General features: G+C 36.5%; 2 protein-coding genes across 5 annotated transcripts in view; one reads left to right on the top strand and one right to left on the bottom strand.

Moving 5' to 3' along the window:
• The window catches only part of sdccag8 (SHH signaling and ciliogenesis regulator sdccag8), a 68,360-nt gene extending 57,045 nt beyond the window's left edge, over positions 1-11,315 (top strand). For both annotated transcript variants that reach the window (XM_056394890.1, XM_056394893.1), the window contains 2 exons: positions 9,865-9,991; positions 10,319-11,315. In XM_056394890.1, the coding sequence (XP_056250865.1) occupies positions 9,865-9,991; positions 10,319-10,357 (166 nt within the window). In that variant the 3' untranslated portion in view covers positions 10,358-11,315. The remainder of the gene's footprint in view (positions 1-9,864; positions 9,992-10,318) is intronic.
• akt3a (v-akt murine thymoma viral oncogene homolog 3a) overlaps positions 10,823-19,836 on the bottom strand; it is a 54,211-nt gene continuing 45,197 nt past the window's right edge. For all 3 annotated transcript variants that reach the window (XM_056394897.1, XM_056394894.1, XM_056394896.1), the window contains exons 11-14: positions 17,926-18,140; positions 17,314-17,401; positions 16,644-16,746; positions 10,823-15,790 (exon numbers count right to left, since the gene is read on the bottom strand). In XM_056394897.1, the coding sequence (XP_056250872.1) occupies positions 15,705-15,790; positions 16,644-16,746; positions 17,314-17,401; positions 17,926-18,140 (492 nt within the window). In that variant the 3' untranslated portion in view covers positions 10,823-15,704. The remainder of the gene's footprint in view (positions 15,791-16,643; positions 16,747-17,313; positions 17,402-17,925; positions 18,141-19,836) is intronic.

Here is a 19,836-nt window from a genome sequence, read left to right as displayed (position 1 = left end):
TCAAAAAACGTCATAGTATAGTAAGGCATAAAAACGTCAAAAACTGTCATAATATAATAAGACATAAAAACGTCATAGTATGGTAAGGCATAAAAATGTCAAAAAATGTCATAATATAATAAGACATGAAAACGTCAAAAAACGTCATAGTATAGTTAGGCATAAAAACGTCATAGTATAGTAAGGCATAAAAACGTCATATTATAGTATGGCATGAAAACGTGAAAAAATGTCATAGTATAGTAAGGCATGAAAACGTCATAGTATAATAAGGCATAAAAATGTCAAAAAACGTCATACTATGGTTAGGCATAAAAACGTCATAGTATAGTAAGGCATGAAAACGTCAAAAACTGTCATAGTATAGTCAGGCATTAAAACAACATAGTAGAGAGAGATAATTTAAGATCCACACAGAATGATCCGCAGACTGGGTTCGAACCTATGATCCTCCTATTGTGATGCAACAGCTCTAACCACTCTACTACAATGCTGGCAAACGGTTAATTGTAATGAGAAATAAGATGTCATAGTAAGGCATAAAAACATTCAAAAAAATGACATAGTATAGTAAGGCATAAAAACATTCAAAAAAACGACATAGTATAGTAAGGCATGAAAACGTCAAAAAACGTCATAGTATAGTAAGGCATAAAACGTTATAGAATAGTAAGGCATAAAAACGTCATAATATGAAAAGACATAAAAACGTCATAGTATAGGAAGGCATAAAAATCTCAAAAAATGTCAGTATAGTAAGGCATTAAACGTTATACTACAGTAAGGCATGAAAATGTCAAAAAACATCATAGTATAGTAAGGCATGAAAACGTCATAGTTTAGTAAGGCATAAAAACGTCAAAAAATGTCATAATATAATAAGACATAAAAACATCTCAAAACGTCATAGTATAATAAGGCATAAAAATGTCATAGTATAGTAAGGCATGAAAACGTCAAAAACTGTCATAATATAATAAGACATGAAAACATCAAAAAATGTCATAGTATAGTTAGGCATAAAAACGTCATAGTATAGTAAGGCATAAAAACGTCATATTATAGTATGGCATGAAAACGTCAAAAAACGTCATAGTATAGTAAGGCATAAAAATGTCATAGTATAGTAAGGCATAAAAACGTCATAGTAAGGCATGAAAACGTCAAAAACTGTCATAATATAATAAGACATAAAAACGTCAAAAAATGTCATAGTATAGTCAGGCATTAAAACAACATAGTATAGAGAGATAATTTAAAATCCACACAAAATGATTCACAGACTGGATTCGAACCTATGATCCTCCTATTGTGATGCGACAGTTCTAACCACTCTACTAAAGTGCTGGCCGTAAAATGGTTCATTGTAGTCAGAAATAAGACGTCATATTATAGTAAAGCATAAAAACATTCAAAAAAACGACATGGTATAGTAAGGCATAAAAATGTCAAAAAACGTCATAATATAGTAAGGCATAAAAACGTCAAAAAACGTCATAGTATAGTAAGGCATAAAAACGTCATATTATAATAAGGCATAAAAACGTCATAGTATATTAAGACATGAAAATGTCAAAAAACGTCATACTATGGTAAGGCATAAAAACGTCATAGTATAGTAAGGCATAAAAACTTAAAAAATGTCATAATATAATAAGACATAAAAATCTCAAAAAACGTGATAGTATAATAAGGCATAAAAATGTCCTAATATATTAAGACATGAAAACATAAAAAAACATCATAGTATAGTTAGGCATAAAAACGTCATAGTATAGTAAGGCATAAAAACGACATATTATAGTATGGCATGAAAACGTGAAAAAATGTCATAGTATAGTAAGGCATGAAAACGTCATAGTATAATAAGGCATAAAAATGTCAAAAAACGTCATACTATGGTTAGGCATAAAAACGTCATAGTATAGTAAGGCATGAAAACGTCAAAAACTGTCATAGTATAGTCAGGCATTAAAACAACATAGTAGAGAGAGATAATTTAAGATCCACACAGAATGATCCACAGACTGGGTTCGAACCTATGATCCTCCTATTGTGATGCAACAGCTCTAACCACTCTACTACAATGCTGGCAAACGGTTAATTGTAATGAGAAATAAGATGTCATAGTAAGGCATAAAAATATTCAAAAAAATGACATAGTATAGTAAGGCATAAAAACATTCAAAAAAACGACATAGTATAGTAAGGCATGAAAACGTCAAAAAACGTCATAGTATAGTAAGGCATAAAACGTTATAGAATAGTAAGGCATAAAAACGTCATAATATGAAAAGACATAAAAACGTCATAGTATAGGAAGGCATAAAAATCTCAAAAAATGTCATAGTATAGTAAGGCATTAAACGTTATACTACAGTAAGGCATGAAAATGTCAAAAAACATCATAGTATAGTAAGGCATGAAAACGTCATAGTTTAGTAAGGCATAAAAACGTCAAAAAATGTCATAATATAATAAGACATAAAAACATCTCAAAACGTCATAGTATAATAAGGCATAAAAATGTCATAATATAATAAGACATGAAAACATCAAAAAATGTCATAGTATAGTTAGGCATAAAAACGTCATAGTATAGTAGGCATAAAAACGTCATATTATAGTATGGCATGAAAACGTCAAAAACTGTCATAATATAATAAGACATAAAAACGTCAAAAAATGTCATAGTATAGTCAGGCATTAAAACAACATAGTATAGAGAGATAATTTAAAATCCACACAAAATGATTCACAGACTGGATTCGAACCTATGATCCTCCTATTGTGATGCAACAGCTCTAACCACTCTACTAAAGTGCTGGCCATAAAACAGTTAATTGTACTGACACCTAACACATCATAGTATAGTAAGGCATAAAAACGTCATATTATAGTATGGCATGAAAACGTCAAAAAACGTCATAGTATAGTAAGGCATAAAAACGTCATAGTATAGTAAGGCATGAAAACGTCAAAAACTGTCATAATATAATAAGACATAAAAATGTCATAGTATAGTCAGGCATAAAAATGTCATAATATAGTAAGACATGAAAACATCAAAAAACGTCACAGTATAATAAGGCATAAAAATGTCATAATATAATAAGACATGAAAACATCAAAAAACGTCATAGTATAGTTAGGCATAAAAACATCATAGTATAGTCAGGCATAAAAATGTCATATTATAGTATGGCATGAAAACGTCAAAAAACGTCATAGTATAGTAAGGCATAAAAACGTCATAGTATAGTAAGGCATGAAAACGTCAAAAATGTCATAATATAATAAGACATAAAAACGTCAAAAAATGTCATAGTATAGTCAGGCATTAAAACAACATAGTATAGAGAGATAATTTAAAATCCACACAAAATGATTCACAGACTGGATTCGAACCTATGATCCTCCTATTGTGATGTGACAGCTCTAACCACTCTACTAAAGTGCTGGCCATAAAACAGTTAATTGTACTGACAGCTAACACGTCATAGTATAGTAAGGCATAAAAACGTCAAAAACTGTCATAATATAATAAGACATAAAAACATCAAAAAACGTCATAGTATAGTAAGGCATAAAAACGTCAAAAACTGTCATAATATAATAAGACATAAAAACGTCATAGTATGGTAAGGCATAAAAATGTCAAAAAATGTCATAATATAATAAGACATGAAAACGTCAAAAAACGTCATAGTATAGTTAGGCATAAAAACGTCATAGTATAGTAAGGCATAAAAACGTCATATTATAGTATGGCATGAAAACGTGAAAAAATGTCATAGTATAGTAAGGCATGAAAACGTCATAGTATAATAAGGCATAAAAATGTCAAAAAACGTCATACTATGGTAAGGCATAAAAACGTCATAGTATAGTAAGGCATAAAAACTTAAAAAATGTCATAATATAATAAGACATAAAAATCTCAAAAAACGTGATAGTATAATAAGGCATAAAAATGTCCTAATATATTAAGACATGAAAACATAAAAAAACATCATAGTATAGTTAGGCATAAAAACGTCATAGTATAGTAAGGCATAAAAACGACATATTATAGTATGGCATGAAAACGTGAAAAAATGTCATAGTATAGTAAGGCATAAAAACGTCATATTATAGTATGGCATGAAAACGTGAAAAAATGTCATAGTATAGTAAGGCATGAAAACGTCATAGTATAATAAGGCATAAAAATGTCAAAAAACGTCATACTATGGTTAGGCATAAAAACGTCATAGTATAGTAAGGCATGAAAACGTCAAAAACTGTCATAGTATAGTCAGGCATTAAAACAACATAGTAGAGAGAGATAATTTAAGATCCACACAGAATGATCCGCAGACTGGGTTCGAACCTATGATCCTCCTATTGTGATGCAACAGCTCTAACCACTCTACTACAATGCTGGCAAACGGTTAATTGTAATGAGAAATAAGATGTCATAGTAAGGCATAAAAACATTCAAAAAAATGACATAGTATAGTAAGGCATAAAAACATTCAAAAAAACGACATAGTATAGTAAGGCATGAAAACGTCAAAAAACGTCATAGTATAGTAAGGCATAAAACGTTATAGAATAGTAAGGCATAAAAACGTCATAATATGAAAAGACATAAAAACGTCATAGTATAGGAAGGCATAAAAATCTCAAAAAATGTCATAGTATAGTAAGGCATTAAACGTTATACTACAGTAAGGCATGAAAATGTCAAAAAACATCATAGTATAGTAAGGCATGAAAACGTCATAGTTTAGTAAGGCATAAAAACGTCAAAAAATGTCATAATATAATAAGACATAAAAACATCTCAAAACGTCATAGTATAATAAGGCATAAAAATGTCATAATATAATAAGACATGAAAACATCAAAAAATGTCATAGTATAGTTAGGCATAAAAACGTCATAGTATAGTAAGGCATAAAAACGTCATATTATAGTATGGCATGAAAACGTCAAAAACTGTCATAATATAATAAGACATAAAAACGTCAAAAAATGTCATAGTATAGTCAGGCATTAAAACAACATAGTATAGAGAGATAATTTAAAATCCACACAAAATGATTCACAGACTGGATTCGAACCTATGATCCTCCTATTGTGATGCTACAGTTCTAACCACTCTACTAAAGTGCTGGCCGTAAAATGGTTCATTGTAGTCAGAAATAAGACGTCATAGTATAGTAAGGCATAAAAACATTCAAAAAAACGACATGGTATAGTAAGGCATAAAAATCTCAAAAAATGTCATAGTATAGTAAGGCATTAAACGTTATACTACAGTAAGGCATGAAAATGTCAAAAAACATCATAGTATAGTAAGGCATGAAAAAGTCATAGTATAGTAAGGCATAAAAATGTCAAAAAATGTCATACTATGGTTAGGCATAAAAACGTCATAGTATAGTCAGGCATTAAAACAACATAGTAGAGAGAGATAATTTAAGATCCACACAGAATGATCCACAGACTGGGTTCGAACCTATGATCCTCCTATTGTGATGCAACAGCTCTAACCACTCTACTACAATGCTGGCAAACGGTTAATTGTAATGAGAAATAAGATGTCATAGTAAGGCATAAAAACATTCAAAAAAACAACATATGAAGACATGAAAACATAAAAAAACATCATAGTATAGTTAGGCATAAAAACGTCATAGTATAGTAAGGCATAAAAACGTCATAGTATAGTAAGGCATGAAAACGTCAAAAACTGTCATAATATAATAAGACATAAAAATGTCATAGTATAGTCAGGCATAAAAATGTCATAATATAGTAAGACATGAAAACATCAAAAAACGTCACAGTATAATAAGGCATAAAAATGTCATAGTATAGTCAGGCATAAAAATGTCATATTATAGTATGGCATGAAAACGTCAAAAAACGTCATAGTATAGTAAGGCATAAAAACGTCATAGTATAGTAAGGCATGAAAACGTCAAAAATGTCATAATATAATAAGACATAAAAACGTCAAAAAATGTCATAGTATAGTCAGGCATTAAAACAACATAGTATAGAGAGATAATTTAAAATCCACACAAAATGATTCACAGACTGGATTCGAACCTATGATCCTCCTATTGTGATGTGACAGCTCTAACCACTCTACTAAAGTGCTGGCCATAAAACAGTTAATTGTACTGACAGCTAACACGTCATAGTATAGTAAGGCATAAAAACATTCAAAAACTGTCATAATATAATAAGACATAAAAACATCAAAAAACGTCATAGTATAGTAAGGCATAAAAACGTCAAAAACTGTCATAATATAATAAGACATAAAAACATCAAAAAACGTCATAGTATAGTAAGGCATAAAAACGTCAAAAACTGTCATAATATAATAAGACATAAAAACGTCATAGTATGGTAAGGCATAAAAATGTCAAAAAATGTCATAATATAATAAGACATGAAAACGTCAAAAAACGTCATAGTATAGTAAGGCATAAAAACGTCAAAAACTGTCATATTATAATAAGACATAAAAACGTCAAAAAATGTCATAGTATAGTTAGGCATAAAAACATCATAGTATATTAAGGCATAAAAACGTCATATTATAGTATGGCATTAAAACTTCAAAAAACGTCATAGTATAGTAAGGCATAAAAACGTCATAGTATAGTAAGGCATGAAAACGTCAAAAACTGTCATAATATAATAAGACATAAAAACGTCAAAAAATGTCATAGTATAATCAGGCATTAAAACAACATAGTATAGAGAGATAATTTAAAATCCACACAAAATGATTCACAGACTGGATTCGAACCTATGATCCTCCTATTGTGATGCAACAGCTCTAACCACTCGACTAAAGTGCTGGCCATAAAATAGTTAATTGTAGTGACAAATAACACGTCATAGTATACTAAGGCATAAAAACATTCAAAAAAATGACATAATATAATAAGACATAAAAACGTTATACTACAGTAAGGCATGAAAACGTCAAAAAACGTCATGGTAGAGTAAGGCATTAAACGTTATACTACAGTAAGGCATGAAAACGTCATAGTATAATAAGGCATAAAAATGTCAAAAAATGTCAGAATATAATAAGACATAAAAACTTCAAAAAACGTCATAGTATAGTAAGGCATAAAAACTTCATATTATAGTAAGGCATAAAAACTTCATATTATAGTATGGCATGAAAACGTCAAAAAACGTCATAGTATAGTCAGGCATTAAAACAACGTAGTATAGAGAGATAATTTAAAATCCACACAAAATGACCTTCAGACTGGATTCGAACCTATGATCATTCTATTGTGATGCAACAGCTCTAACCACTCTACTACAGTGCTGGCCATAAAACAGAAAATTGTAGTGACACATAGACGTCATAGTATAGTAAGGCATAAAATATTCAAAAAAACGACATAGTATAGTAAGGCATAAAAACGTCAAAAAATGTCATAGTATAGTAAGGCATTAAAAAAACATAGTATAGAGAGATAATTGAAATGCAACATAGAATGATGCACAGACTGGGTTCAAACCTATGATCCTCCTATTGTGATGCAACAGTTCTAACCACTCTACTAAAGTGCTGGCCTTAAAATGGTTCATTGTAGTCAGAAATAAGACGTCATAGTATAGTAAGGCATAAAAACATTCAAAAAAACGACATGGTATAGTAAGGTATAAAAATCTCAAAAAGTGTCATAGTATAGTAAGGCATGAAAACATCAAAAAACGTCATAGTATAGTAAGGCATAAAACGTAATAGAATAGTAAGGCATAAAAACGTCATAATGTAATAAGACATAAAAACGTCAAAAAACACCAAAGTATAATAAGGCATAAAAACATCAAAAAACGTCATAGTATAGTAAGGCATTAAACGTTATACTACAGTAAGGCATGAAAACGTCAAAAAACGTCATGGTAGAGTAAGGCATTAAACGTTATACTACAGTAAGGCATGAAAACGTCATAGTATAATAAGGCATAAAAATGTCAAAAAATGTCATAATATAATAAGACATAAAAACTTCAAAAAACGTCATAGTATAGTAAGGCATAAAAACTTCATATTATAGTAAGGCATAAAAACTTCATATTATAGTATGGCATGAAAACGTCAAAAAACGTCATAGTATAGTCAGGCATTAAAACAACGTAGTATAGAGAGATAATTTAAAATCCACACAAAATGACCTTCAGACTGGATTCGAACCTATGATCATTCTATTGTGATGCAACAGCTCTAACCACTCTACTACAGTGCTGGCCATAAAACAGAAAATTGTAGTGACACATAGACGTCATAGTATAGTAAGGCATAAAATATTCAAAAAAACGACATAGTATAGTAAGGCATAAAAACGTCATAGTAAGGCATAAAATATTCAAAAAAACGACATAGTATAGTAAGGCATAAAAACGTCAAAAAATGTCATAGTATAGTAAGGCATTAAAAAAACATAGTATAGAGAGATAATTGAAATGCCACATAGAATGATCCACAGACTGGGTTCGAACCTATGATCCTTCTATTGTGATGCAACAGTTCTATCCACTCTACTAAAGTGCTGGCCTTAAAATGGTTCATTGTAGTCAGAAATAAGACGTCATAGTATAGTAAGGCATGAAAACGTCATATTATAGTAAGTCATAAAATGTGAAGTAAACATCAAAGATGCTTTACTACTAGCAGCAACTGCAGGAACTACGCTAACCTGGTGATGCAGATCTTCCATGATGGTATTCTTTGAATCAACCACATTGCCGGAACCTTTCACCGCATCGTCAGCAGGCATCTCAAGCTCAAACTGTGTGTCGCCCCTGTAAGGCATAAAACTTCACAGTATAATAAGGCATAAAATGTCATAACATAATAAGACATTAAAACGTCAAAGAACTTCATAGTATAGTAAGGCATAAAAAAGTCATAGTATAGTAAGGCATAAAAAAGTCATAGTATAATAACATAACAACATCAAAAAACATCATAGTATAATAAGTCATAAATATCATAAAACATCATATTATAGTAAGGAATAAAACATTATAGAATAGTAAGGCATAAAAAAGTAAAAAAAAAAGTCATAGTATTAATGCATAAAAATGTCGTACAAACTTCATATGAGGTGTTGTCTTGGAGACATAGCCTCTTGAAAGGCACCGTGAAATGACTTAATATGACTTCACTCCAAACATAGTGCGACGAGTTCACTCAATTATTGCTGGCGTATGTCAGGCCAATCCATGTTGTGCCAAAATCCTGTCGGTGACAGTGACACATTTGTGTTTGTGCTTTTCAGTAGCATCAAGCCCCTCCCTCTCTCCTTTCTTTCCTTATTTAGATTTTCTCAGGATATCAGCTGAAACTTTTCTCTAACTTATTTATAAAAAACTATACAGATGAGGAGGAGAATGTGCTGTAGCTGAGGTGTTCATACAGAAACAGCCTTTTGTGCTCATGTTACCTGTGCTGTTTTATAACATATTTTTCTCACAGTCTTTCGACAGCAGTATGTGGATCAGTCACATCTGGCCAATATCTGATCAGTTCATTTGGAGTTGTATTATCCATGATACTGATTCGGTGTATCAGATCATCACTGTCTTTCAGCTCCTGCTTCACCTCCTTCTGCACGTCTGTACTCACAGTATAAAACACACACTGCTGTCTCATTCATGTAGACAGTGTTGATTATTTGATCAACACAAAGTCCAGTGATATTAAAAGCTCTTTGTGGATCCAGCGCTCTTTCAATATTTACAACATTTGGTTTTTTGTCAGCCAGGAGGGTATGTTCTTCTCACACAGTATAAGTCAATATCATGTGTCTTTGTGTGTGTGTGTTGCAGGCTGCAGCAGTTGGACCGTCACTGTCAGAGCAGCGCCCAGCAGGTGTGTGAGCTGCTGGCCAAACAGAACCAGCTGATGCAGGAGAGAAACACACTCACCGAGGAGATGCAGAACCTACGCATAGAGGTACACACACACACACACACACACACACACACACACACACACACACACACACACACACACACACACACACACACACACACACACACACACACACACACAGTTTGTTTGTGACTCACTGCTGTTACCAAATGAATTTGTGATGTTGTCGTTTCTCTGCAGGAGCACTTCATAGTTGTCAGTTAAAATCAGTGAGAAGACGTTTGTCCCTTCATGACTAATGATCCTGTCTGATTTATATTTTGTCCTGATTCATTATCAGAGACGTTACGTGTGTTGGTTATTCACATGCCAGGTTTACTGATAAAGTGTTTGTGTTTGTCTTTCTAGGTCCCCAACACTAGACGAGTCGATACCCTGTCCACATGAGTCTGTCCTCCCTGTTTCCTCCTCTTCCTCATCATCACCACTGCTCTGCTTTGCAGTTTGTATGTAAAACAGAACACAAATTCTTGTTTTTCTTTTTTGACTGATGTCAATGTGCAGGGAGACACGAACAAACTGTGTCACAAACCTTATGTAAATGTAAATGAAAAATCATTTTTTTCAGTTCATTTGACTGTTACTGTGATGTATTGAGCGGTTACAGGTACTAGGATGATGTATTCAGCATTAATCTTTCAATTCTTTTACAAATGTAATAAATAAAATCACTGGTGCACTAATCAGTCTTTGGAACAGCCTACATTTTTATTTTAATGTGAACTAATTTTTTTAAATGGAAAATAGTTAACCCTTAATTTTGAACATTGTTTTCTGATACCATGTTTTTTCATTTTAACCGAGCTGAAAGTTCAGAAGGTTATAAATGAAACAAAAAGCCGACACCATTACTGCAGATTGACATAGTGCTTTATTGAAGCTGTCTGTAAGAAGGAAAATAATGTGCATCCCTATCATATACATTTTATGTGTAAAAATACTAAGGATGTACAGTGTAAAAAACAGCTTCATGTTGATGGTAATTTGTTGTTTTCACATCCTGGCGGCCTCACTGGCCAGCAGCACTGCATCCTGACAGCATGAGGGACAGAAAAAGGCTGTTTGATCTGCTTTTCTGTGAATCTTTCTGGATCTGCTGTGTTTCCCAACACTGTCTCAGAGTCAACATCATCTCTGCTCCACTGACTTGTCGCAGAGCAGAGCTGACTTCAGTATTACAGTGCTTCGGGGAAACATGGCCCGCTCTGCGAACAGCTGGAAGCTGTCCACAGATGTCTCACACAACTGTAAAGCTACAGTAGATGGACATGGACATGAAATTAAAACTTTTACACTTTGTAATATTTGTATGTTTGCTGTTTATAAATAAATGCATCTCATGCTTGTTCATGTTAATAACCATGATGATAGCAGACTAGTACCAGAGAGAGAAGAGAGGGGAGGGATTCTGTCGCAGACATGAGGTCAAATACTTTCAGAAATCCTTCCAAACACTTGAGCCGTTTACTTATTATCTGCATTAAACACCAGGCGGATCGCAGTTTGTGATTTTTGGCTGATGCTGTTGGTTCATTAACAACGGGTGAGATCAATACAGAGCAGCTGAGGTCTTTGAAAGGATTTTACATATTATTCAAATACTCTTGGAGTCAGATCTGTCGTGTGATAGATGTACAGTACAAACAGCAGCAGCTTTAAGAGTGAACACTGTCGTTGCAGCGTCAGATATCGATGTTGAGTCACACCAGTCGAGGGCACCAGTAAAGCTGTGAGGAGGCCCAAAGCGAATGTCTGCATCCAGTTTAAGAACCTCTGTTTGGTGACAACAACTGAGACAAAGTAAAATTACTGACTGACGTGCCCACAACTGGCTCATAGTCTTTAAGGGAAAAACCACATCGATGAAGAGGATTACTAAGCTCCACCTTCTCCACTTAGAGTCGGAGGAAAACATTTATTTTTCTTTATGATCTCAGCCTCTGCCATTGTTGCTCCCTCTAAATGAACTTAAATCTGGAGAGGAATGAATAAGGAGAGTTGGAGGCTCACTGGAGGGAAAACTTTTCAAAATGCGAGAGAGGAATGAGTCAGTGGCATCATTGGAGTTGCAATGATTGCTCAGTGGATTTTTCCAAACTTTGTGTGTATACACAATGACCATCTTCCTGAAAATTCCCACTGAGCCTCATTCACAGCCCACTCTGAAGGGACAGCACTGACTCGTCTCTGGCATGTGGGACACAATCATCCAGGTCTTGCCAACTCTAGACATCAGAGCAGCATCAAAGCTATCGGTTGTATGAGGAGGGGAGATGTGCTTTAAAAATCCTCATTTTCTTATAAACTTAAAAAAAAAAAAAAAAAAGCTAAAATCTTCCTTTAAAGCAGAGCAGAATCAGATTCCTCTGAATCATATAAAAAGTGATGGATGTGAAAGTGCTGTGGCCAAAGCTACAAAGCGGTATTTTATGAACTCTGGTGTCTAATGATTTTGGCGTTAAGCGTGCACATACAGCTAGAACTCCTCAGTTGCTCGCAGACCTGGGTCAAATCAAAGCTGAAATCCTTCCAAATACTTGGGAGTGTTTGCTTGAGCCTGTGGAGAGTGCCAGCTGGGTGGGATTTGTACTGATTTTGAACTATTCGGCTGCTTCGGCTGTGCCAGACAGGCTCAATCGATCACAGAGAAGTATTTTTCATAAGAGTTCTGAGTGCCACTTTGACTCAGGCCTAGTAGTGCAGACAGAGGAGGACTACAGCATGCAGGCCAGCGCCATCCTTTTATACTTTGTGCCATAAAGCGCTTTTGCTAGCTAATAGCAATTTAATGGATGTGCAAGAGTAAAGCATATGGACTTAAGAGCAGCGGGAAAACAGGTAATGTGTCGTATAAGAGATATCTGTAAAGAAAAAAGAAGGAGGCATTTATTTTAGAACAAAGTCTCTGAAGACTTAAACTGCAGAGTGAAACACGACTACACCCCCTTACTGCTAAACTCCAAAACAAAATGACATCAAATAAATTAAATAGAAAAGAAATTCAAGTTATCCATCAATGATAATAATAAAAACATTCAAATAAATATATTGGAATACAATTTTCTATGCCTAATAAGAGAACATCCACTGGTGCTCTCATTTTAATCCATGTCATCCAGATATTGACGGAGACGTCTTCCACATGATGCTGTTGAGATTTCAAATTTTTAAAAATATATTTCCTGATTTCTTGTCTTTTTTTTAAACTCTGAAGTGCTGCATGTCAATGTTTTTGACTTATTCTGAGCTAAACCGTAAGGCTTACCCAGCCCGGATTTTTAAATCTTGTTGGTCAGACTGGAAGACGTGACGACAAAACAACCGCAAACAAAGTCCAGACCTGAGAAATGACAGGACACGTTAAAGACAGAGGAGAGTCTGTTCTAGGATCCAACGAACTGACAGAAACGCAGACGGACCTCACAAGCTCACATTTCATACCCAACCACTCTTCTGCCTCACTTCCGACTCTCTCCTCTAGTCTTGCCTCGACACACTTACAGAAGCACTTACACTTTTTTTTCCCATCCTTACAGCTTTACATTCAGACATCTGTGCTGCACTTGTTTTTCTTTCTGCTCAACTTCCACGTCGTCTCTCTCTCTCTGAACTCTGGCTCAGCCTTCACCAACACACACCAGTGTTAAGATTAAATATGGGGGACATTTGTATCAATATCTAATCAGGTGAGATGAGCCTTCATAGTAAACACCTGTGGGATGATCTGGATAAAGTTGGAGAAGGAAAATCTCTTCTTTTCTTATTAGTTTATGTTCTTAAAGCTCTCAGTAAACTATCATCTGTCTTTAATGCGTCCTGTCACATTTTGGTCACAAAACAACACAAAAATATAATTAAAATAAACAATGGAGCAGGAAGGCTATCTGCTTTCCCTCCTACATTCTTCAGCCATTTTTGTTTCTTGAGGTGCCTTTTTTTCCTCTCAGCCCTAAGAAATAAGTTTTTTTCTAGAATAATGTAATAACAATAGAAAAAGTTAAATATAAAACCGATGAGTAGAACAATAAATAGAACATATATATATTATAGCCATTGCTGTGATTGGTGTAAACCCATAACTGTTGATGCATACCTCCTCACAGATCATAACATCGTTTTTTTTTCTTTTTTTTTTTTAAATCCTTCATAAGAAACTCACAGGAAACAGATGATTAGCTGTTACCTCACTCATCAATATGTCATAAATTATCACATTATAAATATTTCATATCGTATCATTCATGGAGCTTTTCACCTGTACACTCTCTCTCTCTTCTCATCACAGAGCCCAACCTAACATCCTGAACTTTTCAGTCTGTGGTGAATCTGTTCCTGCGTCAGTTTCCCTTTCCTGCACAAACACAGAGAGGTACAGCTGTGTGGTTCCCATGATAACAATATGTCACAGTAAAGCTTTTCCATCATTGACGCACAAGTACCGTTTCGGTTTTGTTTTCCCTTTTGTGACAGAGGAGACTGAAACTCAGGGACTTGCAGTTGAGAAATAAATTAAAAAAAACGCTTTGTTTGGGGGTGGGGGGGGGGCACATTCAAACCAACTGTTTTCCTCTCATTTTTCACCTCTGCGGTGTTGAATAAATCAACCACCTTGCACTGCATTGTGGGTAATGTAGTAAAGCTCATGGTTTGGGAGCTTCATCCTCCTGAACTGCTGTGCTTTGAGGTGCGATCTTAAACGCAAACCCATAGTAGTACCTCACACACACGCACGCACGCACACATACGCACACACACACACCCACACACACAAACACACAAACTGGACATCCTATCATCATCTTAATCCACAGAGCTGACGTGTAGTAGTTGTACATTAGAAGTAGTAGCAACACCTTTTCTGCGGCTGTACAAGCATAGACGTTAATACAGGTGGTTGATGCTTTGCTGGCGCCTGTATAATGACCTGCAGCATTAAGCTAGTACTGTAGCACCGGGTTTTAGTAGTTTAGTAGTTGTAGGAGTAGTAGTACCTGTAGTAGTTGTGGTAGTAGTTGAAATAGCAGCAACAATAATAATGAATTGCACTGAGCAAAACCTGAGTCAAATCCTGTTCGACAACATGAGGTGTGTAGGATTCTGCTCACTGATGACAACTGTTTCCTCAATGTCAGGCAGCCTCAATCAATCCCAGAATTATGTGAGGGTTTGAAATCAGAGCCAAGTGTCTCGCTGAGTCTGAGTATCTGTTTGCAAAAGCCTGAGATACAACCGGTAACGGCAGTTTGGGTTTGAATGACTTAAAATGCTGTATCTCCCTCGTACAGATAAGAAGCCACAGAAACGTCTCCGTAAAAATGCATCAGCTGTTATCTAACTTGATCAGAAGTGTTTGTTTTTAGAATTTGGCAGGACCGACACGTGTCAAAGCACAGCAGGCCACCGGTGATGCTCCTTTCATTAAAGGGACATTACATAGTAACTGATCACATCACAGCTCGGATCACCTAGGGATTCAGTGCAGGATTCGAGGGTAATTTTGCCTGGGAGTTCTTTGTAAAAAGGGATTCACAAAAATAAATAAATATGAAGTGGAGAAGTGGAGTGGAGAGGTGAAAAAGAGAGGAGGAGGAGGAGGAGGAGGAGGAGAGGAGGAGAAGGGCAAAATCCTTCAAGTCACTGTTGTTCTGGGTCGGTCCAAAGCTGTGGGTCTGTTTGTCCCACAATGATGACCTCAGAGACCAGCTGTGATGATGTCACCATGACGATGGACCACTCATTCCCGCCCGCTGGCTGAGTAGGAGAACTGTGGGAAGTGCGGTCTTCTCTCGTTGTCTAGACAGTCCATCCCGTCCTCGTCAACTAAGAAAAGGAAAGAGAGAATTGAACTCAGACGTACTTTAAGTCAGTTTTCATTCAAGTCCTAAAACTCAAACAGGAAATCTGTGAATTGCCAGGTTGAATTTTGTGATCTCAAAATAAAAATTCAACATTAGAAGGCAAGGTAATGGTGGTGTACTGCAGAAATAAACAGAACACAATTCAATTAACAAGTGTGTCTTTGATGTGCCAATCTCCTGCTTACTAACTGATGTGTGACCTACAAAACAAGTGGAACCTCACATTAGCACAGAGAAACACATCGGTTCCACTCATACATAATTCAGTGCCAAAAATTTTGAAACCGGTATCTTCAACTCAAAAGGCTGTGAAGAGCTGCATGTGGCCTGGGGACTATTACAGAGACACTTGAATAAACAGACAACAGCACTTTTGAGTGTTTGTTCCCCGAGTTAATTGAAGTGGAAATGTCTCACCTGAAGAAAAACAGGGGGTGATAATAAATTGTTTAAAACTGCAGTTATTTAATTGAGTAACATTTTATCACTATCAGCTGCTTCACAAGGAAAATATACTGAGTCTGTGGCCAAATAATTTAGTATATCAACTCAATCAAAAACAGTGCATCTATTGTTTGGCGGGATGTGCTACTTTAACAGTAACATTCAATATTGAACTCCAAAGCACTTGATAAAAAACACAGCCCACAGAGAATTCACTTTTTCAGTCCGTCTATTTCTATATTTCTTTCTTCACTGAGAATATTTGGAGCTATGTAAAACGTGAAAGTGAGATTTTGTCAAGTTTTGATGAGGGGCATATGTTTGTATGTACATGTGTGAGGAAGAGACAGACAGAGACAGAAGAGACTCACATTTTTCTGGTGGAGTGATTGTAATGGTCTGGGCTGTGAACTCCTCGTCAAAGTATCTGGTGTCCGTCTCTGACGTCACCTGAGGCTTGAAGGGAGGGACCAGCTGGGATGAAGAGGTGAGGAGGACAAAAAGTGGAAAGATTAGAAGGACAATAACACCACCGGCTACCGCTGTTTCAAACTACAGAGCAGCTGCTTGAAGGACACCAGATTCCATGGAGGAGAGGAGAGAAAAGGAAAGGGGAGAAAGGAAAGGTAGGCAAAAGGAGGGAGGAGACAGAAGAGGGAAAGTGAGGAAAGAAGAAAAAGAGGAAACGGAGGAGAGGAGAGGACGTGGTGAAGAACAGGAAAGATGGTAGAGTAATCCAGAGAGGGGTGAAGAGAGCAAAGTGAAAAGAGGGAGCTCAGCACCTGTCTAACATGCTATAGGTGTTGCCTCACAGGACCTGATTCACACTCAGTGGTGTTATATGAGCAAACACACAGGCTGATAGAGCTCGAGGATACGAGGTCACACCTCTCCATAATGTCCTGAGCTTTATACCGCTGCCTGTCTGTTCTCATGCGCACATCATGAGCGTTCATGTTAACCCTGACCCTCTATAGAAATATAATTCATTGTAGAATTGCAATGCACAAAGTGTGAACATACCATCATGTTGCCCCATACCTTTTTATCATAGACGTCCTGCCAGTCAACGCCAGAGAAGAAACTGTGTCTCATTATTTCTTTAGCGTCATCTGGTCCTCCACCAAGCCTAATGGAGAGGAGAGGTGAGGAGTCGAGAGGAAGGTAATAAAACAAGACAACAGATCAGTGGAAGGAACATTTGATTTAAACCAACAAGAACACAGAGCCATGATCTCAACCTCATGGAGTCAGTCTGCAATCACCTGAAGAAACAGACCGCGACAGTCAAGTCCACAGACGAACTGTGGCAAGTTCTTCAAGATGCTTGGAAAGGCCTGGTGTTGTTTTAGAGGCAAAGGGTGGTCACACTAAATACTGATTTGATTTAGGTTTTCTTCTGTTTACTGCTGTCAGTGTGCAGTGAAATAATACATTATGGCACCTTTAGTGCCCTTTCACAGTTTTGTGTGTAAAGCTCTTGGTTGTGTTCACCGAAAAAGCATGTGAGAATTTTTGATTTTTATGCAGGTATGAAGAGATTTAATATGCAAGAGGAAAGAATTATTCACGTTCATATTTGCCATTTTTGTCTGTACCATACATCTGTTCATATCTTTGCATACATACAGGACATTAACCCAGGACACATACCGTTTGTTGGGATCTTTGATGAGCAGGCCGGACAGCAGGGACTTGGCGTCGGCTGACAGAGTGCGCGGGAACTTGATGTCCTCCATGAGGATGAGCTCAAACAGCTTCTCATGGTCCTGGTTGTAGAACGGCAGTCGGCCACACATCATCTCGTACGTCACCACACCCAAACCCCACCAGTCCACCGCCCGACCGTAGTCGTTGTCCTCCAAGACCTGAGGAGAGTAAAGAAACACAAGATACAAAAGTTCTGCTTACTTAAATGGGACCATTTGTTTTATTGGACATCTGCTTTTATTCTACTTTTATTGGACAATATACACTGCCCAAGGTATTCAGTGAAGAGACAGATGAGCAAGGAAACACAGCCATGAAGAGTCAATATGCCATTTTGCTGACGGGATGAATTAAAAAAAACAGTAAAAGTTGTCTGTAATGAACAGAAGCAGCTGCACAAATAACAAGGGCTGAGGTGTAGATGGTAGCCCCCCTTTCTTAATAAACAGACACACATATACAGAGGCAAACATCATGGGACGGCAGGTCTTCAGAGGCCCCTGTTACAGTAAGGGAGTCAGTGTGCTGGCGTGGCCCACCAGATGCCCCTCTGGTCCCTGCCAGCTCTCCCTGGCACACTAACGCTCTCCTGGCAGGGACAGACAGGAACGTCCCTGGATGGAAAAGGCAGGAACAGCCCGCAACACGGGTCAGGGCCGGTCCACCCTCCAAGCTGGCTAGCACAGGTAGTGTGCTGTGAGCCGCTATGTTGTGAGTGTGGGTGAGTGAGTGTGTGTGTAGAAAGATGTGCTGTGAAAGAAGTCATTCCCATATCAAAGTCTTGTGTCTGGGCTGCCTTACAGCTCCAATTCCCTGACTGCTCTTCTCGCGCTGTCCTCCCTGCCTTATCCTGCTTTTTCCATCCTCTAATCATGTCTTCCCTCGCTCGCTCCTTCTCTTTCATCCTCACATGCGCCCGTTCGTTCACCTCTGGAGGAGTGAGGAAGAGGAGGAAAAGGGACACAGAAACTGAGGCATTTCAGGTGCTGCTGCTCATTAACATAATAAGCTTATTAACATGATGAGTGTACATGTATTCATGCATGCTTGTGTTGCGTGTGTGCGTGTGTGTGTTGCGTCTGTGTGTTGCGTGTGTGTGTGTGCGTGTGTGTGTGACTGACGGACAGACAGGCAGGGCTGGAGAGCAGCCAGAACAGCATATGTTGTACATCTCGCCAATAATAATAACATCTCACTCACTGTTAATAATGGACCAGGCACCGTGGACGTGAGCACACGCCAACAAACACTAACGCATGAATGTAAACATGCACAAACATACTCACACAAAAACATGTTTTTGATACAACTATTATAAAATTGCATGATGAAACTATACAGCAAATGTCATAATATCAAATGATTCAACAATATACTGTGGACTGAACTAATACCTGCCATTAGCAGGAGCAAGATGGGTGGCAGATGCAGATACAAAAACAGCTTAGTTGGTCTAGAATAGAGACTTAGAGACTCCAAACTGCAGAATAAAAGTAAAACACAAATTACTCAAATGTAAATCATACTGAAATTTTACTCAATATTTAAGTACTTGTGCTAAGATGTTTCACACTGACATACACCTGTAACATTTGAACAGATTTTAGGCACATGGATATTTAAATATGAGATATGACATGTTTCATTAACTCATTATCTCACTTTTGATATAATGAAAATGATATCATCAGCAAACAGACTATTAATAATTTCTTTATGGGCACAGAAGGTGAAACATCTCTCGCACAGGAGCCAAAAAGTTCTTGTTTCAGGCACTGATGCGTATTCAATGTTATCTTCATATTGCAGAGCAGGAATCCTGCATCTTAAAGCCCAGAACAGCAACAACTGAGA

This window comes from Seriola aureovittata, chromosome 14 (assembly GCF_021018895.1).
Source record: "Seriola aureovittata isolate HTS-2021-v1 ecotype China chromosome 14, ASM2101889v1, whole genome shotgun sequence".
In the NCBI taxonomy this organism is placed as follows: domain Eukaryota; kingdom Metazoa; phylum Chordata; class Actinopteri; order Carangiformes; family Carangidae; genus Seriola; species Seriola aureovittata.
The sequence above is the reverse complement of the archived record's forward strand: the minus strand, read 5'-3'. Positions and strand labels throughout refer to the sequence as shown.